General features: G+C 44.3%; 1 protein-coding gene across 11 annotated transcripts in view; it reads right to left on the reverse strand.

Moving 5' to 3' along the window:
* Nucleotides 1-26,628, reverse strand: part of fbrsl1 (fibrosin-like 1) — a 283,201-nt gene that overhangs the window by 6,316 nt on the left and 250,257 nt on the right. For 7 of the 11 annotated variants that reach the window (XM_062418360.1, XM_062418353.1, XM_062418354.1 and 4 more), the window contains 9 exons: nt 11,841-12,252; nt 10,413-10,672; nt 8,350-8,600; nt 4,535-4,585; nt 4,255-4,350; nt 2,820-2,891; nt 2,469-2,498; nt 2,097-2,168; nt 226-358 (listed from right to left, as the gene is read on the reverse strand). In XM_062418360.1, the coding sequence (XP_062274344.1) occupies nt 226-358; nt 2,097-2,168; nt 2,469-2,498; nt 2,820-2,891; nt 4,255-4,350; nt 4,535-4,585; nt 8,350-8,600; nt 10,413-10,672; nt 11,841-12,252 (1,377 nt within the window). Of the gene's footprint in view, nt 1-225; nt 359-2,096; nt 2,169-2,468; nt 2,499-2,819; nt 2,892-4,254; nt 4,351-4,534; nt 4,586-8,349; nt 8,601-8,780; nt 8,942-10,412; nt 10,673-11,840; nt 12,253-26,628 lie in introns of all 11 variants that reach the window. The other 4 variants (XM_062418362.1, XM_062418358.1, XM_062418352.1 and 1 more) reach the window with 3 other exon arrangements.

A 26,628-nucleotide genomic window follows, 5' to 3' on the forward strand; every position in this document is an offset into this window, starting at 1 on the left:
AGCACTATAATTAAGTGAACATTACAAGAGAGGAGAGAAAAAAAATCAGGCCATTACAGTAGTGGAAGAACAATGCCGACATGCAGCTATAAATGCTCATTTACATAAAGAAAAAAAAATGCCATTGGAAGGCTTTGAGAATGGCATAATAGGAGTGTTTCGAATGATTTGTCTTGGAGGGTGCAGCTAATCAACCTGCACAGGGTACTGGGAGACCCCACTGACCTGAGGAAGAGAAGAGGGGTCGTGCCAGGTCATGAGGGTAAGGGAACCCTGGGAATACTCCTGGAGCTGGGGGTCGACTGAACAGGTCCAGCTTCCCATTCATGTCTATTTTGTGAGGATCCAGCTGCATTTGCTGTAGTCGAGAGAGGCAGAGACAAGGAGAGGTGGAATTAGGTCGGTAGGCAACAGCACCAAACGTTTCCAACAACAGAGTGAGAGGGATTTATCCTCGGCAACACTGGGTGAGAGATCAGAGGAAGACCAGTATATCAACAATGGCTCCATGTCTTCAATTCTGGCCAACTGTCTTATAACAAATATATGTAAGCCGATTAGGAAAACTAAATCCTTGGTAACGGGGGTTCAGGGTGTGGTGAGGCCACACCACCCTTTGTTAGTGGGTATTTCATGCCTATGTACACAAGTTGCATTTTGGTCAATACAATTATAACTAGCTATTAATCATGTTACTGAGTGCTATAAATGCAATGTTTTATGATCTACTACCCCTTTTAGTGGATCCCCAGGCACTGCACGGGTCCTACTGTCTGTGTCTGTGTGTGTGTGTGTGTTTGTGTGTATAGGATGGGACAAATGCAGCATATCAATTTCCCCATGGGGATCAATCAAGCCTCCAGAAACAGTGCCAGACTATGAAACCAATTTGACATATTAGCTTAACTGTGGAACTACAGCTTCCGGGTCCAACAGGGGCCCAAAAAGCATTTTTCCTGCACACAAGGAGCAGCTGTAAAATTGTGGTTACATTTTTTTGAGCTTCACAACCCTCTGTGAAATGACTAGTTTCACTATCAGAATTTGATCCATTCTGACCGATCACATTTTGAAAGTTTAGAAGAGCCGCATGATTGAATTGTTTTATCCCCATTCAAGTTAGCCGGAGGGCTAAACCAGAGGTTAGCTGTCTCAGCTGGCGAAAGTCTCTAGTGTGTGTGCTCTGAGGGCGAATGGGGCCTATAGGGCGTGCACAGTGTGTTTTCATCCAGGTAATTTCTCTAAAGTGTGAAGTGCGTCACTGAGCAGCTTTACTAGGAATCAATGGGGCCCGGCTTTCGATGCTGCATCCAGTTCTCTTTATATATCCATGGGATAAACAAAGTTCTTCTTCTTCTTTCTCCTTCTTCTTCTTCTTCTTCCTTCTTCTTCTTCTTCTTCTTCTTCTTCTTCTTCAGTGCATTAAGCTATTTACAGAGTCTTTATTTACGCTTATGAAATGTAACCTTCTAAATGTATTTTTGAGAATGTGTTTGTCAAGGACACTTCACAACAGGAGACATAATTTCTGCGGTACTTTGTGTAACTATTAATGGACCAGTGTGTAAGATATACTGGCATCTAGTAGTGAGGTTGCAGACTGCAACCAGATGAATTCCGTCTGCCCTCTTCCAAGCATGTAGGAGAACCTAGAGCCAGTGTTTAGTTTATCTGTTCTGGGCTACTGTAGAGACATGGCAGCTTCTATGGAAGAGGACCTGCTCCATATGTAGATATAAAGGGCTTATTCTAAGATAATGGAAACAATTCTTATTTTCATGGGATTATACACTAATTAAAACATACTTATGATTATCATATTTCATTTCTACCAAGTCTGTTCCGCTAGATGCCTTAAATCTTACACAATGGTCCTTCCAACTTTTACTGCTTTCTGTTCATTTTATGTGATCTGCCTTTCCCGCCCACAGGGTCTTAACACATGGTTTTTCTAAATCCAATAACATGATTATAGATGATTTAACAGGTAAAAATGTAACTATGACATGAAGCCCTGATGTGTACCGTATATTATTATGTAGTTTGACATAACTAGACTGAGACAAGACTCCGACATGATTTTCCATCTCACGCACCTTCATTTTCTGCTGGTGGTGGTAGATCTGCCATGCGATCTGGACATGCACTGCGCACCACTTGCCAGGTTTCTAAAAATTTAGAGAGAAACCGAGGTTAGCCGGCTGGCTTTGATATGGGGAGCTAAAAATGGATTCTGGCATTGAGATTTTCTGGCCAAACTACAAAGTGGGAACTCGTCAGAATGTTCAACCAGGCAACGGATTAATAAAATCTAACCCTGACTTTAACCCCACACAGCTAACCTTAAATACAGCCAAAAGCCTGCATGTCTTTAAACAGTGATTGTTGAAGAATTTGTAGTTTTTAACTTTGTGGCCTGGCCAGAGAGATGAAACATTTAACAGAAGATGGACATGTCAAACACTTACCCTTACAGATGTCCTGAATGGATCTGTTATCTGTATGGACAAACAGACAATCATTACCATCATCAATGATGAGTGAGTACCCAAAATATGCAGTCCTGCCGAGCTCAAACATCAGCCGTATTGAGGGGGCTCAATTCACGGTGGGACTATCCAAATTTAAAAATCCCTGCCCTTACTTTAAGGCACTTTGGATACATGTGTCCATAGAGGTAATAAGGAGAATACTTTGTCTCAGAGAGATGTGAATACAAAGTCACGTACCCACATCTGTCTGGGACACACATGTACAACATGTGAGGCTCATCGGAAAGAACAGTGAGAACAGACTGTCTGGGATGGCCTGATGCTTACCCGCGGATCCTTCTGTAGGAGTGTGTGAGGTACTGCTCCAGGACGTGCTGCTACGTCGATGGGATTGGATGCCTGACAGAAAGAGAGAGAGAAAGAAGGAAAGAGATACAAAATGATCAGATAGATATTGTTAAAACATTTGTAGCAGATTAAAAAAAAGGACAGAATTTGTTACACACTGTATGTCAAACATTAGGAGGTATTTTGAGCTCATATAATAACTCTAAAAATGAGGTGTAAGGTTTACTTAAGGGCTTCAGCAGAAAAAGGAATAGTTGTGTATAAATATGATGTAGTCAGTGTTGATGTCTGTGCCATGGATGCATTTAAGAAACTGTGAGAAACTCCTCCAGCTAGTGATGCCAGCATCCCTATATGGCCTTGTATCCTTCCTCAGTAGCACTATAGCTCACTAATCCTCAACTATTGCTACTGCAAAGCTGACGTCAGTAGATAAAACTGCGATGATGCTGCACGGACTGAGTCATGCCAGACTAACACATCTCTGATCTTTCTGATCTCCTCTTTAAATCTTTGGAGCACAAGTGTCTAGATCAGCTTTATTAATCCATCCCAACATCAGGGATAGGAAGAACCTGCAGGGTGACCTGGGTCACCAGCCCCCACACACACACAAACAGACACACACACAAACACACATCCCAAGCCTCCCCCAAGCGTCTCTCTAAGAATACTTAGCAGGGGCTTTGGACGTATAAGAGTGTTCCTTGAACCATCTGGAGGGGCCTTTGACAAAAGGGCCCCTCCATGACAGAGCCCACTGGGAATAAGGCCAGAGGATTTAGGCCAGCTTTGATTGGTGGCTTACACCGGGTCACAGCCGCTGGGCATCTGCCAGACAGACCCACAACCTCCCACCTCTTCCTATCCATCCCCATCCCCACCGCCCTTTTGCAACCTTCCTCCTCTGCTCTCCTAGACAGACAGGTTTCCTTGGGTAGGTGCACAGAGTTCTGACAGTGGTTCAGGTCCAGTTAAATCTCAGAGTTTGCACAGTCCGTGGTAATTGATTTAAATGGAGTGAGGAGTGAGGTTTATGGGGATCCTATTTCCCATCTTGAACATACAAAGATCTGTTGCTTTTCTTACCCAAGACAGACAGCAGGGGGAATTTTGTGTGGTAAAATATGTTAAATAGTACAGTATGTGTCAGTCATTTTGATCCATGCAATACCTTGATACTCTTAACACACAATATCATTTTTAAATAGTTCTTTTACACTTACAGTAGGTGACTCTACAGTGCATTTGGGTGTGTTTTATGAAGAATTCAAATCTTTTGGGATTGTTTTTTTGTGTGCAGTAAAGGTGAGTTTTTGTGTCACTTATGTACAAGTGTGTAAGCCTTAAGTGCCCATGCGTGCTTGAATTTTATCTGTAAATTGTGGTTTGAGGGTAGGGATGTGGGGCTGACCTTGGGCTGGAAGGCTCCTTGCAGCGAGCTGAAGGGTCCTGAGTGTGGGAGCAGCGGGGGCATGCCTGGCATGGTGGGGGGGTAGGAAGGGAAAAACTGGGGAGAAAAGGGAATGGTGGAAGACACAAAACCTTAAAAAAAATCATACAGAGATACTTACAAGACTCAAGCATATGCACACACAAAACCACAGCCACATTAAACGCTCTCACGGCAACATTCAAATATGTCAAATATTTGATTTGCCAAATGCAAATAACAAATGTAAATGAGAACTCACGTTTGAATGTCTGATGAATGGATTGTCCAGTTTAGGGGTGTACTTGTCGAACTGGAAGACATAAGAGAGAAAAGAATTAGGAAACAAAAGTCCGCCAAGTGATATACTTTTACAAAATACATCATGCATAAGCCTTCTTTAATAATAACATCTCATTATTTTTACATCAAGAAAACAAAACACATGATCAACATCTGCAAATGGTAATAAGCAGGGTTCTGGTCCAGACTAATAAGCCCTGGAGTGAAGCAGCTGGCTTGCACCAGTCATGGGTTTACTTAAACTGCATGGTCAGATAGGCAGTTAAATTACTAACAATACGACCGCTTTCGCTGACTGCCAAGGTGAAGACAGCCTGCATGATTTTCCAATTGAGCATACAGAGGTTGGGCGTTGGGGCCCGGCTCGGGAATCAGACCGTTTTAAAACCAGACCAGTTGTTTCTATTCACTGGAAAATTTGTAGAAATGTGAATCTAATTACTTTTGACTGCTATGGCTTTCTTTTTTTAGTGCATGCCCTGATGCTATAGATGGAAGGGAAGCACGAAGAGACATATAGCTTGTTTTTGGTGTAGGAAAACCAGACTTCAAAAGAGTTTCAGTCAAGAAGCAGGCCAATTCTGTCTTTATAAGATCATGGAAAGAATATATGGAGCCTCTTGTGTGAGCAGTCTAGCTTTTATGATTGAAACTGAGACATCGAGTCGATGGCATTTGCAATGGTTAGGCTAATTCAGGACAGATCAGCATGAAACTGACATAACCTTGAACTGCTGAATGGATGTGAGGAAACCTTTTCTGTGGCAGAGCTTTCGCCTAGACTGGACGGACAAAAATAATCTCAGTTGTAATTTGCCATATAAAACTATGTCCTCATATGAAAAACAGTTTCTGATCATGTCCTGAACACATGGCAATCTAGTCAGTAAACTGAGAAGGAGAGAGAGAGAGAGAGAGAGAGAGAGAGAGAGAGAGAGAGAGAGAGAGAGAGAGGGAGAGGGAGAGGGAGAGGGAGAGGGAGAGGGAGAGGGAGAGGAGAGAGAGAGAGAGAGAGAGAGAGAGAGAGAGAGAGAGAGAGAGAGAGCCGAGAATGCCTTCCCATGTATGAATGAGGACTTTGTATGTCTGTTCGCAAGCCAATACTGGCTCTCTATTTTGAAACAGGCTAATTACAAGTGACAGTAACTTATTCCTATTCCGCAAATACACAAACCATTTGCAGGTACTTTTTGCGAGTGTTTTCACAAAGCTCTCTTGGCAGGCGCAGACGTTTTTGGTTTACATAAAACAGGAAAATGAGTGGGTATGAATCAGTGTGTCTGTGTGCGCGTGTGCTGCGACACGGGTGGTTGACGGGAGAGTGGGTGTGGGCTTGGCTAAACTCCTGGTGGAGACACGGGGTTTGGGTCAGGGGCCCTCTGGTGAAGCAGGGCCATTCACATCTGCACGCGAAATGGCAGCAGTGGCGGCGATGGTGTTGGCGGGCCTGTCCGTGGGTGATAATGGGCCCAAATCAAAGACAGACAGTCTATTGAGAGGAAACGTCGAGCCAGCTTCCGAGCTCATTAAACAGGTCCTCTGCATTTCTGAAGGCGCGGCCTGTTTAATGTCTGACACTGGGAGAGGGACTCATGCCGCTTTACAGCCTTGTAAAAAAAGAAAAAAGAAAGAAAAAAAAAAACGCTCTTGCCCTCATAATTTATGGTGCCTGTCACAGTTTTATAGTAAACAGCTTTGGCTAATTAAAGCTTAATATTTCATCTTATAACAATTAAGGATATTCCTTGTCCAAAGACATGGCAGGGGCAAGGGGGCGGGGTAGGAAAGACATTCAGTGCTGTCATTTGGCAAGCCAGCTGCTTGAGGGCGGTGAACAATAAACAAATATAGAGGCTTCATAATTTCATTAATTACAGCCATTAGCCAAGGGCTGTTACATAGTTGAAATGACATGGGCCGTCTAGAGAGCAGGAGAAAATAAGAGAGAGAGAAAGAGAGAGGGAGAGAGGGAGAGGGAGAGGACGTACAACTGGGCTATACTCAGTTTCCTTTCATGACAAAACAGTAAAAACAACCACAACATCATCATTACTCCTGCCTCTCTAAGCAAAGCACCAAAGGGAAGAAAAACAGCATTGTTACTGAGTGAGGGAGGAAAGGGAAAAGGCATAAGTTAAGTAACAACACAATATCAATTAAAAGGGAAAAAAAACAGCAGTAGACATTAATGGCAGTCTCATGTCCCGTCGTAAAAACACAGGAAGAGATGTACATCGCTGGCTACATAATGCCAGCATTAGCAAGATGAGGAAATCGCCTCTTTCATCTTCAAAGGGAGGACTGTGTACTGTATATAATTCCTACCATGTCAGGAATAACCAGCAGACCAGATAACGGCATGTGTTGGCTAAAGAACCGTCTAAACGGTCTCTATACTTATCTGAGACTGTGCCATAAATACCACAGCTTTGATTTCTAATGTACAGGATGGGGATAATCTTGGAACGGGGCCTTAATGGGACCACAGGCTCTTAATCAGAGGTCATGACATGATGGATTAGATCTATTAGACTAATGCCAAAAAGCTACAAATGGGGCCCCCGTCTGAATTGACTGTCAGAGATTGCTGTGCATTTGAAATGATGGATGAATAGTCATAACCTTTTTTCCTGTGTGCTAATCTGAGAGCTGCCAGTTTAACCCCCCCCCCTCCCCTCACCCCCCATGCCCTAGACTTGATGGCAGTCAAAGCACGGAAGCAATTAGAAACATTATCAAAACTGTTTAGCGGTGATGTCATCCCCCCTTCATCCACAATGAAGTCATTTGACCGACTGCAAGGCTTTGAATTTGTCGTTGGCAAGTATGGTGGAGCTGTGCAGGCACTCACACACACACACACTCACACACATACAGACAAGTGGCAAGGAACTGGCACACAAATGTATAGGCCTGTAGGAATGCATGCATGCACACACACTCACACACACTCACACACACACACACACACACACACACACAGACACAGACACAGACACAGACACAGACACACACACACACACACACACACACAGACACACACACACACACACACACACACACACACACACAGACACACACACACACACACACACACACACTCTGATCTATTAGACAGTCTCTTTGTTGTTCTTTTGAAGGGGCAAATGAAAACATTCAAAACCATTTAAAATACTTCCATATGCAAACAATTGAAATCCTGCCTCCAGGCAATTCCCCTTTTTTTGATCCCTGCCAAAAACCAAACAGTATAATCTATGTCAAAGTTAAGAATGAGATGAATAATCTAAATGAATTTTGGTACCATTAGTCTTCTATGACACGTAATGCATATCATGGATGTTAGTGCAATTTTAACATGTAATTCCAATACAGATGTGGATGTGACAGAGTATAAACATACTTGGTTTGGTTAGATCAACTTGAGCAGCAAGTTGCATGTATATGAAAATTAACAGATGTGCTAGTGAGTGTGTGTTTGAGTGTGTGTTTGAGGGGAGGTGGCAGTATTTGTCCTTTTCATAGTGGATCAGATGTGGTGCTCCCAGCTTGTCATCAGCTCTCAGACTTCAGCAATTGGACAGTTCAGAGCAAAATTCACACTGAATTGGTGTCATATTTTTCTAAGGGACAGGTTCCTACAGCTAGGGGACATATTTGGTGAATTTTGGGGTAAAGAAAAAAAAAGGGAGGAGTTGATCGAAGAGGAGATTGGGAGAGGTGACAGGTGGTAGGGGGTGGGAAGTTACGGGAGCTTTTTTTACTTATCCTCACATTTCTGGCTTGGGTACGCACCATGGGGGGTGCGGTGGGCGGGGTGAGGATGGCGGCCGGGGGCAGACTGGCGGGAAAGGGCGTGAAGGTGTGCTGGTGGGTGTGTTGGTGCTGGTGCATGTGCTGGTGTTGGTGAAACTCGGCCCTCAGGAGCGACACGGGGGCCAGCGGGGAGGCGGACGGCCCCCGGCCCCGCTCTGAAGTCTGAACCAGGAAGCGGTTGTTCAGTTCCTGCCTCAGGAGGTCATGCTCTGTAAGAAAGGAGAGCGAGGAAAACCAAAAAAAAAAAAAAAAAAAAGAAAAGGAAAAAAAAAAATAAAGAAAGAAAAAAAAGGGGTTGGGGAGGGAAGGGGGGGACACAAGAAAAAAAAAGGCACGGGCGCCCAGTCAGTCTTCACAACAAGGGTAGAAGAGAAGAAAGAAATAGTCACCTGGCATTCTCTGTTTCTCCAGCTCATGCTGTGAGGGTTTTCTACGTGGGGACTCATTGGTGGTGGTAAGAGAGTTGCCTGTGACAATGTGCCAATCAGAATCCCCGAATGAGGCTGGCAATACATGATTGGTTGGTTGAATGATATCAACAGGCTGGTATCTAAAGACAAGAAAGAACCAAGAGTCATCCCAGCAGAAAACACACACACTCTTGCCCTCCATTAGAAAGTCAATGCACAACTGGCATATTTATTACATATTTTGGAAACACCCATCATCGCTGGAGACATTTGTTTCCTTCCATTGCAGCATGAAATTGCTTATCAGCAAATCACATATTGTTGGCAAAAGAAGACATAATTCTGGTGGTTGAATTTGCATCAGGTTGCCGACTGAGTGCACCATTTTTCAACATGTGACTGTTAAAGTGCTGCGTACAGTACGCTGAAGATGTCTCCAGCTGTGATGACTGTCCAGTTGTTAGCTGACATTTTCCAGTGACGCATCCAAGCCTTCCAACAGTGACCTCATCACCCTTTTAAAATTTCTAAGCTACTATAAATACAGCCCATCTTAAAAGTTGATGTATGATGTACTCCACCAGTGAAAATGAGATTTAACGCTGAAGCATGTGACTTGTGGGAGAAGCAGTACAGTATTGCTTTCAACATTTCTCCACAATTGGATTTATTTCCACTCTGTGCTTTAAAAAAAAAGGTGATTTGCAACTCTTTGGTGGCTCTTTGGAAAATTTTCAAATTTTTGATGAGGTTACTTGACATCCCTGAAGCTGCTGCACTATATGGACCAGATTCCTAATATTTACAACCAGAAGAATAAAAGAATCTGCTGAATTTTTAGGATAGAGCTGACTGCTTCACTGTCTTGCAGCAAATATGTGTTTTCACTCTGAAATGCTGAATATCAACAGATATAGCAATCTTTTTTGTTTAGAGTAATCAATAGAGAAGAAAAGAAATCTACATATGTGATCAAGAACTACCACATACACTATTAGAGATTTAGAAAATATATGTCTGCATATACTGTATTGTGCAGAATCAAGGGATAAATAAGTTAAAAAAAAAGAATAAATGAGCACTTACCAGATCAGCAAACACTAGTGTTGACTAGCTTCAACACCATATAACACATATTTTGGTACAATAGCATTTGAAGTAACATGAACTTATTAAAGATTTCAGGCTAGTTCTCCAGTTTGTATATATGGGAACTGTAGCCTTCTATGAATGTATAAATACTAAAGTGTTTTATTTAATTAGAATTATAAATGCAACAATAATACAGTAGAACTGTTCAGCCAAGTCTGGTGTAATTGGCCATAAAACAACCTGAAATATAAAATTAACATGTCACCATACAGCCTATGTATATGTCCAAAATAACACTACAGCTAATGATGTTATGGACTAGCCGCTAGCCTTTACTAATGACACTCCTGATAAAGAAAAATGGAAAATTACTACATTAAATGCTTCCATTGTTTGCAGAACTTACTGCAGTTATTTTATTAAAAGTGTATGATAGAAATAATAATGCTAACCAAAAAGGATCAGGAGTTTGCGTCTGCACTGAAGCTACGATCTGGCATGTGAGGTGCGCGGCATTACCTGGATAGGGGGTGCCGGCAGGGTGCCCAGGCACCACTAAACTGTTGGTAGGTAAGGTCGGTGGTGGCGGCAGTGTGGCTGGGGTTGCAAACATGGCCGGATGGCGATGGGCCGGGCTCCTTAGGGAGGAATAGTGCGAGGTAGAGAGGTTGGCTATAGACAGAGGCAATGCGGGGGCTGACGATGGGAGCCCGCTGAGGTGGTGATGAGGGGATGGGGGCAAGTGCTGTTTGGGAAGGCCCACTGGACTGTTGCTGTGGCTGAAGATTTAATAGGAGACAAAGGAAATAAAATAAATGAGCTGCATTTATATAGAGCCTTTGTGGTCTTATCGACCGCGCTCGAAAGCACTTCACAATACATGCCAACATTCACCCATTCACACATATTTAGACAGTGATGGCAGAGGCTGCTACGCAAGGTGCCAACCTGCTTATCAGGAGCAATACAACACTTCCTATCAAAAGCGCCCCACAATATTTCTATGCACACTCATTCATACACATACACACACACACACACACACACACACACACATTCACACCGATGGCACAGCCATTGGGACCAATTTGGGGTTCAGTAGGACACTTCAACATGCTGGCTGGAGGATACGATGATGGAACCACCAACCATCTAATTAGTGGATGACCCACTCTACTTCCTGAGCCACAGCCGCCCCATAATGCTCCATTAAAAGAATAACAATTTAATGATGCTAATTAACACAAACTGTATTTCATTCAAACATGGTGTTCAGTCAGAATACAGCAGTATAATACATTCAGGAAAAGCACTGCTACCTCGTGCAGTTTGTGTAAATCTATTGTATATATGTGCTGTCTGGCTTTGTTTCCAGCTCAGCGTTAGTTCATCTCCTCTGTTAATACTGTATGACACTTTTCTTTGACAACGCGAGAATGATTTTCCAATAAAGCTTCTTACAGAGGTGAGGGCAGAGTCTGAGAGGATGAGGTGAAACTGAAAATAGTCAAATGAAAAACAGTAAATCTGACAGTGTTGGTGATTATTGCATGCCTGTGTGGCGGAAAATCAATGTCTGCATGAAAAAAAAGTCAATATTGTGTAGAATATATAACTGTATAGTATCCAGTCATACTGGGCTGTATGTTATTCATTTGGAAATTGCTGCAGTTTATTTTATTGGTCTCTCCACAAGAGTGGTAGGAACAAATTAAAGGAAAGTGGTGTGTGCAATTCAACAACCTGACCTGGTACAAAAGGCGATACAGTGAAAGTGAAGACGGCTCCCTGGATACTGAAACCTGCTCCCTTATTGGTTTAATCTAAAAAGTTGAAATGTGCCACTAATACATCATTATGTTTTACAGTTATAGCATGAGTGCACTTTGCAAAACTCTCTTGTACATCCCTGCGCCTGTAAATGAGCATACCAGTGTAACAACCTACCTGATGTCGTGGAGGCTGTTGTACTGCAGCGGGTGATGCAACTGGTGGTTGATTGCTTGCCGGGCGTGGTGCTGCGGGGGTGGAAAAACCCGAGGCTCCTGGTGCAAGTGCGGGTGAGGAGGGTGGGGCTGGGGCGGTGCCCTCAGCAGGGTAGGGGAAGGGACAGGGGGTGGAGGGTGCTGCTCCTTCTTGACACTGAGAGGTGGTGGGGTGGGGAGGCGTAATCTAGGAGGCTCTGGGGGCGCCGCCGCTGCAGCGGGGGCTGGGGAGCCCGTAGGCGCCGAAGCCGGGGTGGGGCTGGGTACGGGAGGCGCGAAAGGCACCTCGCTGTTACTCTCCTGGCTGCGTTGGAGACCTGACACTTTGGCTGAGCTACAAGTCTTGGACTCGGGACTCTCATTCGTTGGCACACCTGAGAAGAGAAGAAACAGAAGGCAAAGTGTAAGAGGAGAATTTGTCAACCCCTGTTTGGAAAAGTTCACCTGGTGGTATAAATTATATATTAGTCATCTTAGATATCAAGACATTTCCGAGTTTGAGCCAACAACACCCGCTGCCGAAAGGAGTTGTTTGCTATCGTGTGTGTCCAGAAGAGTATACAGGCTCAACCATGAGTAAAACACAGTTCACTTTTCTGCTTTATAATGTTGCCCCAATGTCGTCTGCCCAAGGTTCCTCTTGTTTCCCTCTCCCTAGGTTCCATTAAGTGTTTAATCAGGTCATTTTCATGCTTGACTATAATCAGATGATCCAATTTCTTCCCGCGATCCAGTCAGTATGAATAAATCACAGCTAATTAAAGTTAAATGTCGGCCCCTATTCAGGGCTTTGCTGAGCACACAATCTGGCATGAAATAATTATGTTTCAATTGTGCTGTGAAGAGAGATCGTGGCTCCTTATCTTGGCCTCTCTGCCATTGCGCCTTTCTGTCCTCCATTCCTGATCTTTGAGGGGATTTGGGAAAGCACAGCAAAGCACTCTGAACTCGGCCACTTTGTCTTTACCATTCATCAGCGGTCTTTTCAGCAGACAAGAAGCCTTTATAATCAGCATTCCACTGAACAACGACTTTTCATACTAAAGCTGTTGCAATTTAATGACTGTAATTATCTGCTGTTGTAGCAGGAAAATGAAAGTGGCAGAAAATGCAGCATCTCGACACCTTTCAAATACAAAGGATCGCTAAGCACTTATGAATCTTAATGAAAAAGAAATGTTAGGCGATATTCTACTTCTCTTAGAGTTTAAAAAGAAAAGCTAAATTGGGTTTGAGGATATGGTTAGTTAGCTACAACTGCAACAGTTAGAACGCTGCTAGAGCTTCTGAACTCGTCAAAGCTGCTACTGGTGGAATTCATTTTAAGCACAGTAACATCACCGTGCATAGAAAACCAGAGAGAGATAGAGTTCACACATGGAAAGAGACAGATAGAGACAGAGGAAGAGAGAAGACAGCTTGTTGGAGATGAGGCTCTCTAAGCGGCTCTAATCTACAGCTAAGATGCAGCAGTACTTCAGTCAGAAGGCTTACTAGCGCATCAATTAAAAAAGCTCCATGGGCACTCTCGACGGTAACAAAAAATGAGAAGAGCCGGGAGCTGCTGTCAAGCCAGTGAGAACTCGACATGCAGCCCACTAATGGAATATCCAGTCCCTATTAACAGCCTGCTTAATCTTTCAAGGATCCTAACACCCATAAAAAGACCAATAAAAAGGCAGGGCAGAGCTTTTATTTTTTTATTTGTTGAGCTCCCCCCCTCCCTCGCTCCTTGCGATTTACGGGAGAACTGGGGCTGGCTAAGGTGTCACGATTTTCAAATGAATTCCGGGGTCCAGGTGTATATAGACCTCCACATTTATAGGGGTCTGGGATTTGGATTAAACTGTCAGGCTCTTGTTCCCGCAGGCGAAAAAGAGGGAAACGGAAGGTATAGATAGAGAGACAGGCACAGACAGACAAACAGTGGCGAAGAAGCAAATATCCACAGTTGAAATGTCGCCGTTGGGCGATGTTGCCGTGGCAACCTGTTTTCCCAGACACAATGCAAGGCGAGTGATACTGAAGGAAGTCGCACTACGACCACTAGGAAGGAGATAGAGAGGGGTTTCTAATACTAATGCTGGGAAGCCAGGGCCACAGCCAGCGCGGGGTTATCTTAATGATGATTCTAATGGGCTCTAATGGAGGCAGGGAGGTATCAACTCAGACCGACCAATCCCTCGTTAAAGTCACTTGGAAAGCTAAGACACTCACTCACAGACACACAGACATGATGTGTGCACACAACAGAGGATGGGTAAAAAGACGTTTTTTAGAGTGGTCATATTACACACACACACACGCACACACACACGCACACACACACGCACACACAGTGCATTTGTTGGAGGATTAATAAGTTCAACTACTTCTTTGCTTCAGAACATGCCAGGATATGTTATTCTTTTATGAGTATGAATAGATAGTTGTCAGGTAGCACTATAGATTGTAGGTGTTTCAGTTTCTTCAGCAGAAAACAAGCTGTCAAGAGGAGTAATCAATTAATGGTATTTAATACAGTTACTGTGAACTATCAGATTTTTCGGCAGCAGCCATTTTGAGTGTAAACTCACATGTAATGATAACAAGATGACATGAATGCCTCTCTGACACATGTCACCTAAGGGCTATATATAGTAAAATCACTGCTGTTTTTCCAACAAACAGCGTCTCCTCACTACAAAAACCTCACAACTGTCAACTGGAGTTTTAAGCATTTCAACAAACTGCAAAATTCTGCATTGTTTTGTTCTTCTTTTCCTTCAGGACATAGAACACACTTTCCCTACAATCACATACTGAGGAAAACAGTAGGCGAGCCACAGGCAGTCATGTGAAACAAATGCCATACGAGTGTCTGTACAAAAAATATGCTGTCCTGAAGCCCTGCCCTGCAAACCTGAGCAGATGGTGTGAGTGAGTCAGGCAGGTTGGAGGGCAGCCCGGTGGTGGGGGGTGGTACCCCCCCCCACATCCCTCCCGTTAGCTGGGTTAGTGCACCAGGGGGACAGGGACATTCCCTAGGGGGGTGTTGGCAGGTCTGCTCACCAGATGACATCTCATCCCAGTATTGATCTTTTTATAGTTGTTCCTGTGGCCATGCTTACTCAGGGGAATTAGGCCTTGCCCTGTGCGCACGTGCCTGGGTTTGCAGTGATATGTGGTTGGGAGTTGAGAGAGGAGGGAGACAGGGACTAAGGTAGCAGACGGACAACGGGCCACTGGGATTCAGTGGTGATGACTGATGTGTCCAGCGGGGAATCTGGGGTGGACACAGTGTCGCTACACAGCTGTTCCTGCCTCCGATATCCTTCACTTGTGACCCTGTTTGTCCCTGTGGAACATCTGGAGAGCTGGCACAGATCTGGTTCTATGTGGCCTTTACGCAGCCAGATGGCCCAGCTTTGTATGGCTTGGACCAGTCTGGAAGGGCTTGGCCCTGAGCTGACAAGGATAGGCTGGTTGTCATCATCCAAGAGACCTCAATGAAGGATAACGTGGTCCTAGGATATCATTCTAAAGCATGGTCTGTTTACACATGCCATGTCAAGAACACAAAGCAGAAGCCCTGAAGGACAACAATGCACAAATGCTTTGAGTTGCAAAGCTCCTGCCTTCAATGCATTCCCTTTGAAGCAACTTTTTTAACCACTTTGGTTTAAACACACACCTGGCTACCTACAAACGGATCCAACAACCTCATGAATGAGACAAGGGACCTAGAGGATATTCTCATTCGGCCTCCGACTAAAACCCTCTGCAAACGAATGCTGTGCATGCAAATAAGTGTGTCACATAAATTACCTGCCCACTGCTGACACCGATGCCAGTATATACAACAGCCAGGGAAATAGAACCTGTATGCAAATAGCCTTTTCAGATTAGATACGAGGGTATGCAAATTCTTCTTGTGACAAGGGGGGTCGAGGGCTAAGAGAAGCTTAAGGCCACTGGGTGTTCTCATTTACTAGGCAAACACTGCGGTTCACTCCCTTTATGGCTTTGCCAAAGCATAAACAGTCGGCGCACTGATAAAATAAGGACATGAACAGACAGATATTTAAATAAAGCGGGATATCTGCTGAAAGACGTTGGAGGATGCAGAAGGTATGTGAGAATGCACGCTGCCTTGATCCGTCTCCCGCTGGCTCTGGTTGACAGAATATTCTGCTGCTCTTGACGGTTGAGCTCACAGTGATTTGGTTTTTGTACCTCTCTAGACAAGCAATCTGCACAGAGCCAAGGCTTTGCTCACGAGTTGGTGACTGTGGAAGATGGCTATAACAGATACTGGCAGAAGGCAGGAAACTGCAGTCTTACTAATCAACACTTCGTTGCTGTGAGGTATTCAGTCATAAAAAAAAAGGCGGGGTGATTTCAACAAAATGATTTTGTATGGGAGGAACAGAAGGGCTAAGCAGTGTTGAAGCGTTTTGCTAATAATAAAATCATAGGAGAAATTTGCAATGGCTTGCTTTCCCTCACACTGTTTAATCTGCCTCGAGCATCTCCAAGCTGGTAACGAGGGGAGCCAAGGCGACATTTTTGCAAATCACTCAGAGATGTTAATGGGGGAGTAGACGAGGAGAAAGCTGGCCAAGATAGCTAAAGAGTGGGGACAGCTGGCACGTTTCAATTATTTCTCTCCGTCTCCTCGCTGCAGCTGACAAAAGGAGTGGATGGCAGCAGAATGGGGATGGGTGTTAAGCTGTAACACGTTTACAGTCAAAGCCCAGGCATAAATTGAGAACCTAATGTTCATTTCAGAGAGCTGGCAGCTCAAGCTGTGGGATGAATCAGGTTTTCATGCGCATATCGGATCCCAATTCAAACTCCAGCCATATGGTCCCGGACGCATATGCCATTCACCTCTCATGGCACATATGCCAGTGTTGTTGATAGGAGGCAAATGGTGGGGCGCACATCTTCAGATAGGATAAGAGAGAGTGAGAGTGAGTGAGAGAGAGAGAGAGAGAGAGGTCTAGATGTTGACTGTCTAAATCCTTTTATGTCATATACGCTCCAGTGGTGCTCCAAAAGCAATGTTAAACCTTCATTAACCCCTGGCTATAAAGTGCTGCACAGAAGCAAGACGCCTCCGTACTCACTCTTTCCTACTCTTCCCAGAATCTCCTTCATGGCCCATCCCCCCCCCCATAGAGCTGTTTCCAGCAGAGCTCATGTGCTTTAGGACAGCCATCAGTCTCGGCTTCTTATGAACACAGCCGGGTCGTCTGAGGTCAGTGCGACTGGGCCTTCCTAAATAAAAGGGTGGACATCTTGGAACTTTCAACAGAAAAGCTCAAGTCTAATGGCTCCTCTGACACAGCCCACCCTGCCAGCCTGGAATTTGACCCCTTTCACTGTCACTGACCCATCACAGACCCCAGTGACCCTTCTTACCCTGAAGCCGTTTGTGGACAGACAGGCAGGGAAACTTAAAGGATGAATTTTGTGTTGAAAGGAAGGAAAGCCTTCTGGAGTTATTTGTGCAATGCTGCGAGCACTAGCCTTATCATTTCATTAATTAGCATGACACGCTTGCCCAATGGACTTGAACGCCGCAGCGGCAGCTGTCTCAATTGATTACGGCGGTGGACGTGGTGCTGCAATTATCGAGGTGACTGGAGACAACGCCTGCCACTTCTAATAAAGGACTTAACTCCTGCTTCCCATATCACAGCACAGTGGTGGGAGGACAGTGGCAGCCTGCCTGTGTCTCCCATACCTTTATGACCATTTTAGAGTCTCTCCACGGGCTGCTGTGGAGCTCAGTGTGGGTGTGTAGTTCTTGAGCAGCATGTCAGCTTTACTTAAGCTTGCATAAGGCCTGAACAGTATCACTTTAATGCCCCACAGGAAAGCATCCTCTATTAGGCAACCAGCTGGCTCACGATCCGCAGAGAATGGACAGAAAGAAGGTAGAGGAGGAGATGGAGAGAAAGAATGAGACGGAAGAGACACAAAGACAGGGAGCTTTTGCCTTCAAGTCCAAGCAGAAATAGAGGGAGTGAGTGCTCAGCAATGTAAACAGAGGCACTGCTTTCCAGCCTCATTTCATGTATGAACATGCACAAAGCCCACATGCCTTTAAGTGGATATAATATTATCTTTCAGTGCCGTACTGATTACTTCTCAATGGAAGGAAATGGCTGGGTGAAAATCCTTCAACAAATCCTAAGTGGCATGACAGTGGGCTGAAAGAGCCTGCATGTTTTTCTTTTCCTCCTCCTACATCTCCATTTTCACTCCCCACTCTGAAAGCAAAGCAACAATTGGAAGCTGACAGCTCCCAACCATTCACCATACCTCATTCACTGTTTTGACAGAAGCAGCCATTGCAATGTAGTGCCATGATAGCGGTAGGACAAACATCTTTGCCGACATATCACATTTCCTTAAGTGTTTTGCAGATAGGGGGGTTTTTGTCGGTATGAGTTTTACAAGCTGTGGTTTAGACTAAGACGTTGCATGAGCTACTCACCTGCTTCATGCAAATCTAGCAGCCATTTTCATCATGTCAAATAATACCCTCTGACAGCCAAGAATGCTGAGGCAGCTAGCTTTTCCGAGTTGTGTTATTCTATAGGTGGCAACGGCTAAAAACAAATATCTCTCAACTGCCAGAGAGCTGGATCATCAATCAACCGCTGCATTTCTTCTTCTTGTCATGTTTACATGCTGAAGCGTCCTGTTATTACAGGCTGAGGCTGCTGATCTGCTGATCAAAGCTCAGGGCTACTTCTCTAGTCATTCAAAGGCCTGTCAGTGTACCATCATTTACAATGTACTGTACATTACTCTGCGCCACAAGAATTTCACTGCAGAGGGCTGAACAAATAATAAACTAAAAACACGTTGAGTATTTTTTTTAGTGTGTACTGTAGCAAACAGCTACGGCAAAAAATACCACTCCAAACTCCAACCGTGAATACACTGTATGTACATTTCAAAATAGGTTTATATTTCTTGTAGATGATTCAGCCAATACAGAAAATACACATGTCAGACTCTTTGTAGACAAGATTCACGATTAATTCAAGATTCTGATTATGAATTATGATTTTTATTGGTTAATCTGTCTATTAGTCTTTCATTTTTTATTAATTAATTAATTGTATATAAAATGTCAAAAACTGTAAAAAGAACCCATCCTAAATTCACAGAGCCATATATATATATATAGCCATATAGATAGCATCTGTCAAATTGCTTGTTTGGACTGACTCACAGATGTTAAGTTGTCACATTTATTGTCAGCTGATTCATTATTAATCGACTACTCATTGTATCAGTATTATTTGACCAATAAAAATAAAATGTTAATGTGTTTACAATTTTTATATACGTGGCTCTGTAGCATATATTTCTAAATAATGTAGATTATAAGTGAAATCTCCCTCCCATGGCGGGATAGGATAAGATCTAAAAGAACAATTTGTCTAAAGATAACATGGCAGTGTGCATTAAAGTGCTTGGGCTCAAGTTTCACATGTCTGCGGGCCTCCAGGGAAACACACTGTCCAGTATAGACACACTGATGTAACCAATGCCTGCTCTATAGGAGGATCCTGCTGCTGCTGCTGGGGTGCTCCTGGGGTGCTGCTGGGTAATTAGGCTTACAGATGGAGACCCAGCAGCTGTTGAAGACTAGACTAGAGCTTCCATTTTCCCCCTCCTAATGGCTACATGCCAGAAAGAGCTGCGTTCTTATGAGCTTTTCTGTTCTTTTTTTCTTTCTTTTTTCTGCAGCAATTAAAGCTTTGTATATCTGAAAGTAAAGACATAAAAAAAAAATCTTGCACTTGCTCGGGTTTTCTTTTTATTTGTGTGTGTGTGTGTGTGGGGGGGGGTTACATGTCAAGGCTGACGACACAGGTAGAAGATTGAGGATGGGATGTTTGAAATAGCTGTCATACAGAGCTTACTTAAACAAAGACACACAAAAGCCTCCTAAAAATCACTCTCGCGGGCCATCACGTTCTCCGCCACCACAGGAAAGGAGTGACAATTGGAGGGTGTATCAGGTTTGCAAACATTTGCTGTCCTTCCTTGCACCCCATTCATCATTCTTGATTAGAGAGGGCAAGAATGACAGAGAAAGAGGGATGAAGTGACCCAGACTTGGGGGGGGGGGGGGGGGGGGGGGGGGTGAGAGAAGTTAGTTAATAAGGCAGAGGGAGAGGCGAGAAGGAGCAGAGGGCAGGGAGTGGTGTCAGGTAAACTAATGGAGACAAGGCCCGGATCCTGACCTGTGGGACTGCTGCTAACCTAAACCCACTACTGTCTGCTCTCATCTCCTCTAAAGCCCTAGTCACACAGAGAGGCATGCGGCAACACGCGCACACACACACACACACACACACACACACACACACACACACACACACACACACACACACACACACACACACACACACACACACACACACACATACACACATACACACACATACACACACACACAGAAGTAGGAGAATCTGGACCGAGCCTCGTCAAGCCACAGCGGACGAGCAGCATTAGGAACAGCCTGCATATTTTCAGGCCTGCTATGAGCTGCCGCATTTCACTATGGCGTTCCAAGTGCGGTAAGTGAAGAATTGATTTGTTTGGAGTGTGAAGGCGGCGTGTCAGTTTTGGGGAAATGTGTGAATGTGAGTACGTCTGTGAGGAGATGGGGTGGGGGGGTGGGGGGGGGCTGGGGGTGGGCGGTGCACGGTGAAACAGGAGCAAAATTGGACTCCGAAACGAGCCATTTCGCCTGCGAGATGAAACAGACTACAAAAAAAAACCAACAACAACACAAGGCCCAAGAAAAGTGTCAAGCAAGGCGGGCTGGCACAAAAGCAAAAAAAAAAGAAGAAAAAAACAAAAACAACACAAAAACAAACACACTTTTCTTTCTGCTCGACATATTTCAGACTGCAGATGACAAAACAACACTGAAGGAGTTAGAGGAATCAAAATCAAACCGCCAAGTGTGTCTGACTGTTTCATGAATCCGTGTCGAAGCGGAGGCTCCACACCACATCAAACCCTGTAAATTCTCCTGAAAGCCTCTCCTCTCCCTTCAGCAGCCAGCTCTTAGATTATTGTGTGCCGCTAAAAGTAAGTGCTGGGAGTGTCACACTTGAGAGTGTGTTTTAAGCACCATAAAGTATTGAGACCCAGATGGCTCATCCTCCCTGAAAAACATGTCCACACTACTTCGGCTACAGTGGCACCTGCTACCAGGATTAGGTCAGTGCTTCGCCGGCCCAGCACACTAATACAGTGTGCCGCAGCTGATAAGGAACACAGGGCTCTTCAGCACTCGCCCTGCACTTAACAGATGAGTCAATAAAAGTATCATTAGTGACAGCAAGAGCTGTACATGAATTTTTTCCAAGAACACAGGGTGCAATGATTTTTTGATATTTGTCACTGTTAGACTTTAAAAGATGTGGTCTTTTGAAGGTCGATATCTGTGCTGATATTTTTTGACTGAACCTTCAGATAGTTTGTATTTGGTTAAACTACCCCATATATTTCAATATTACAGTTTGTGGTCACTAAAGAGCTTCCCAGAGAATAATATTTAAAAACACAAACATAAAAAGCTTTGATAGATTTTGCAGTAAACCTAAAACCTAACCAACAAAGGGCACATAAACAACAAAAGGCAAATATATATATATATATGTGTGTGTGTGTATGTGTGTATATGTGTATAAAACCCTATTAATAAAACTGCTAGTGCTCTCTGCACACTTCTCCATGAGTCATGAGGCACTGGATCAGTCTCTCTCTCTGCTTCTCTACAGCAAACAGCAGTGAAATCCCAGTCCTGCAACACACCCCTAACACAGGAGCACTAACCCAACAGCCAGGGAGGTTGGAGCCTATGCTCTGCTGAATGGGGTATTACAGTTAGTCAGAGGCCATTAGGGGCCCCACCGCCAGGGCCCAGTGCAGGGAATTCACCGGTAGCCAAAAACAACAGCCAAACAGATGACCGCTTGAATATTGGAGGAGACCACACTGTGCATGCTCTCTCTCTTTTTTTTCTTCTTTTTTTTTTTTTCACTCTACCCTGAAACGGCCAAAATGCAGGCCCCTGTGTCTGAGCGAATTACCGCCTGTCTGTTAACAAACACTGGGACGATTAATGGTGCTAACGCCCAATGAAATATGGGACCAAACACAAGTTCTTTTTCAGGAGTGCGTGTCGGGTTACTGCTTTCACCATGTGTTGAGTTCAAGGCTAATAGTTAGGCTCTATGGCAAACCTCTCCAAACCCGGCCCTCCGTCAAACATACTGTACTAGTCCAAGCCTGCGGTGTCGCTTCCAGACAGAGTGGCTCTGATAAGTTACTGACAGGAACATTGATGTTAATATGCTACCACTGGAAAGGTATGGAGCTCAGGAATACTGAACAAACAGAAGAAAGAGACCACCCATCTGGAAATACTTAGAAAATACTTTATATGGCAGGCCGATGTTTCTCTTTGATTTGGGATCCTGCTTCCTGGGTTCATCTCCTCTCTCCCCAGAATCCTCTCTGGCACGCTCTTATAATGCGTGGATGTCCTTGTCCGTCATGGAATCTGAAGCATTTTACATCCGTTCTGTTCCTGGCGATAGTTTTCCCATCTTTATAAGCCTGTGTGAACCGCTTCCCAAAATGTCCAATCCATTACAAGCATGTTTGTAATATCCATCTAGGCTGACGACTGTCCCCTTGCCAGCAATTGTACATTATCCAAGCGTCGTGTTTGGCCACAATCACCTACCATCTGGCTTTGTCAATGAGCGTTACAGCCTCATCTGCAAACAACATTGGCTCTGTACCGCTCAACACAGATGAGCTTAAAACGTACATAGCAGGGAACTGGGATCTTCAAACAAATGAAGGGCGGGGGAAAAAAAACCCCACTCTCGCTGGCAGAATCACTGGAGCCGGGAATAAAGGATTAAAAACAAGAAAACCTGCAAGTGATCACAGGCAACAGGCTTTACATTTCAGGCCTGACAGTAGTGATAAGAAGCTGGTCATGTATTCTCCCAAGTAAACAATGAAAATGCCTTCCACACTGCAATTGGCTGTGTCTCTGTTGGAGGGGGAGGAGGAGGATTAAGATTAGACAGAAGATGTGATGAGAGCTACTGCTCTCTAGAGTTATCCTTTCTAAATTCTTCCCTTTATCCCTTCTAAAAAAAAAGAAAGAAGAAAAAAACAATAAACAGGGAGCCTATATCCATTTTAGCCAATGGCACTTCCCTGCTGTCAGGGAACCTCTGATTTCCTCACTCAGTGGTAAAGCGTTGGCTCCCTACAGGTTTACAGAGAAGCAGTTAGTGAACTAGACCACAGTAAGACTGCTGCTAATAGGTGTTGGGTTCAGCGTGGAGTTTTGCTGTTAAAGGGGTTTCATTCCTCGTAAATAGTCATTTATTGAACAACCAAATCTTTGCCCACTGAGCTTACCCAAAAAGACCCGTATAAAATAATGTCTCAACAATGACAGTAATCATGTTTCCCTGGTTTCAACATTTAGAGTGCATTTTCCCTGCTGTGCAGCTGCAGTTGATGTTTGCACAAATAGAACTGTCAGCCGAGGTGTAAGTGTCACCTCGGGGTCACAGTCGCAGCAAATATTCACATGTACTTTTTGTGGTTTGGTGTACAGCAGGTTCACACAGTCTAGGTGGAGTCGTAGAAGGGAATCTTGTGCTTTGAAAGGCCAGATTGGCAGTAAACTGGTATTGTATCATTTAACCCTGAACTGAAGAGACAGCGCTGAAAAAAGTCTCATGGGAGCACTGCACCTCTATTGTGTAGAAAAGATGGCTTTGAGGCTGCAGAGTAATGCTCAGTATTGAGGAGTTACACTTTATATTTTTTGCTTTATCTGATATATGGTGAGGCCATCTGTTTTTAACAGCGAGCTGGAAAGTGCAGCTCAGAAGTGAAACATCTCTGGCATTATAAACAGACGATGTATAGTGAAAGTGCAGCGGCCAAAATGCTAATAACACTCCTGACAACTTATCCTAAAACTCCCTCCTGGCCCTTAGTGACTTTATAATTGCTCCCTCTCCACAGCTAGAGCTGTGGATCCATATTTAGTCAATGAACATAGAGCCACACAATGGAGTCTAATCACAGAGCCTTCAATGTGATTCCCGTTTTTCTGTCACAATAGCTGATCGCCACCCACAGGCTCGCTGACACAGATGACAGGGACTGATAGGACTGACTGACAGGTGTCAAGCATCCTGACATGTAACGGCTAACAGACAAGAGGGTGAAATACATTAATAATCTAATCTGTTTCTGTGCCAACACTGAAGCTCAACCAGCAGTGACCCAATACTCTGAACAGGGACTAAGTTAATATTTCATGCAGGTTGGTCACAGAGCACAGAGCAGACACTTTTCTGATGGACATAATAGTTGCTCTAAAGAGGCCACAGAGTGCACATGGGGTTAGCATAACATATCAGCAATGACTTTACAAGCCTGCTAATTGCTGTGCATGGAAAATAAGGGCTGTCTTTGAAAACAGGCTGCTTGTAAAAGACAGTTTAGTTTGACATCACTTCCCGAACAGATACAAATCAAACAATTCCCTCCAGCTGGCTTCTCAAGGTGCCAGCCTGTAGGGGTTTTGGTTAATGTGGCTGGGCCCTCCTTTGACTCCCTGCCACTCTGCATGAATAGTACATGACAATGCAATCGCAATTTAAAATGCTATAAATATTGAAGAAGAGTTAAAATAATTTATGGAACACCTAAGTGTAACAGGATGTGTGTGAGTGTGTGTGTATGTGTGTGTGTGTGTGCGTGCGTGCGTGCATGTGTGTGTGTTTGGGAGCGTTTTGTCTCCTTTCACTCCTCTCATGCAGCATACGGTGAAACGATGGGCAGCAGCGGTGCAAGCTGGGAATTCTGTAATTGCTTTTTCTGTCCCTGAAGCAGGCTTTCCTGCTTTAAATCAAAAAATCCAATCTCAGTAGTAAAGTTAGAAATGGCTCAATTAATAATTAAACATGTGTCTTATCTACGCTGAGTACCCCCTATTTATTTTCATCTCTGCGACAGGGGTGGCTGCACAAACAGCATTAGCACTATCAATAAAGGCAGCATTAATATCAGCCCCTTTCTCCAAAAACAAATCACCCAGCTCATAAGCTGTCCGATGTCTGTGAACAGCAATAACCAAAAGATTAATAAAGAAACAAGACATATTCTGTGGTTTCATATGATTCCTCCAAAGTATTTTCTCTTCTTCAACTGTGAGTGTTAGCTAACCCGTCTGCCTTCTGTATTCTGCTAGGAGTTTGTACCTTTTTAATATTTAAAATAAATCAAGGGAACACATGAGCTGCTGCTCACTCTCAGTAACAAGCGGGGTGGTGTTAGAAGCAAAGGGGATGGTTTCTTTTATACATCCAAAACTACCAACCTCCAGATCCCTTTTGTACATATTATGAATGTCACATACAAGTGCCCAAACATCAAAACACCACAGCTTGACCATAAGTGCTATGTCAATACAGGAACCTCAGTCTTCCTGATAAAGAAAGCATTTCCAACAAGCTGCCTGGACTTTGTCAAACAAAGCCCAGTAGGTGCTAGAGGTGAAATTCACCAGGCTTAGATTCCACAGCGGTGATGGCTTCTTTCAATTCCAGTGCTTGCTAATCTGACTGTGTGAAGCCTCTGCAGCCCTTGTGTTTTTCCAACAATATGTCTGCCTGCTAGCCAGCCAGCAAGTCACACTCTCCATCTACCTCCACTCTGTACCGATTCTACGGTGGCGAAAAGCTGATTAGTTGGTCAGAGGGTCAACCTCCATTCATTATTTAATGGGCGAGAGGCTTCAAACCGTGAGGCTGGCCACTGAGGTTAGTGATACATTACACTGACCTGGCCAGAGGAGAGCTGCCCGGCCGAATACAAACATGCTGTCTCATCTACTTCGCTATGCCTGAGCTGCCCTCAATCCCCCCTGCCCCTGACCTTGCCGCTCTCTCTCTCCAATCACCATCCTTCCAACATTCTATGGCATTCAGAAACCAGCAGGTGAGACTGTGTTTCATTTTCCTGTAAGCGTGCACTGCAGGAGCAGGCCTGTAGCTTTGGCTGGACCAGGTAACGGAGGAGGAGAAGGAGGAGGAGGAGGAGGAGGAGGAGGAGGAGGAGGAGGAGGAGGAGGAGGAGGAGGAGGAGAAGGAGGAGGAGGAGGCCATAGCTCTTTTATTGACATGCAGCAAACAGCAGTGGCGGAACAAAGGCCACTCAGCACCTATTGAGAGAGCAGGCCTGCAGACAGGGTGGTTGATTAGTGATTCGACACGGGGACCCTGGACTGTGTAGCACATAATGAGAGCTTAGGGAGCAAGCCATGAGCTGATGGGGGAAAGAGGTACGGTGGAGGCGGGCCGGGGATAGAAGAGGGGAGAGGCGGGGTTCCACCGTAAGGAATTGATTTCCCACAATAGCAAAGATGGATATATGAGTGAAAGGCTCCATAGGAAAAAAAAAAAAAAAAAAAAAAGCAAGGGTACTGGCAGATCCTAAATCCTTAAGCTACAGCATTGGTAATGTGTTTATATATAAACAGTTAGAGGATAAGCCCTAAATCCACTGCCAAGCTAAATGGTTTATGCATCTTTTTTGTTTGTTTACTTCTATGTCAATTAAGCAAATTGGTCCGACATCCCTGACAGGCAAGAGATCTGAAGTGAATGGATTTTGCA

The sequence above is a fragment of the Scomber scombrus genome, chromosome 4, assembly GCF_963691925.1.
Source record: "Scomber scombrus chromosome 4, fScoSco1.1, whole genome shotgun sequence".
In the NCBI taxonomy this organism is placed as follows: domain Eukaryota; kingdom Metazoa; phylum Chordata; class Actinopteri; order Scombriformes; family Scombridae; genus Scomber; species Scomber scombrus.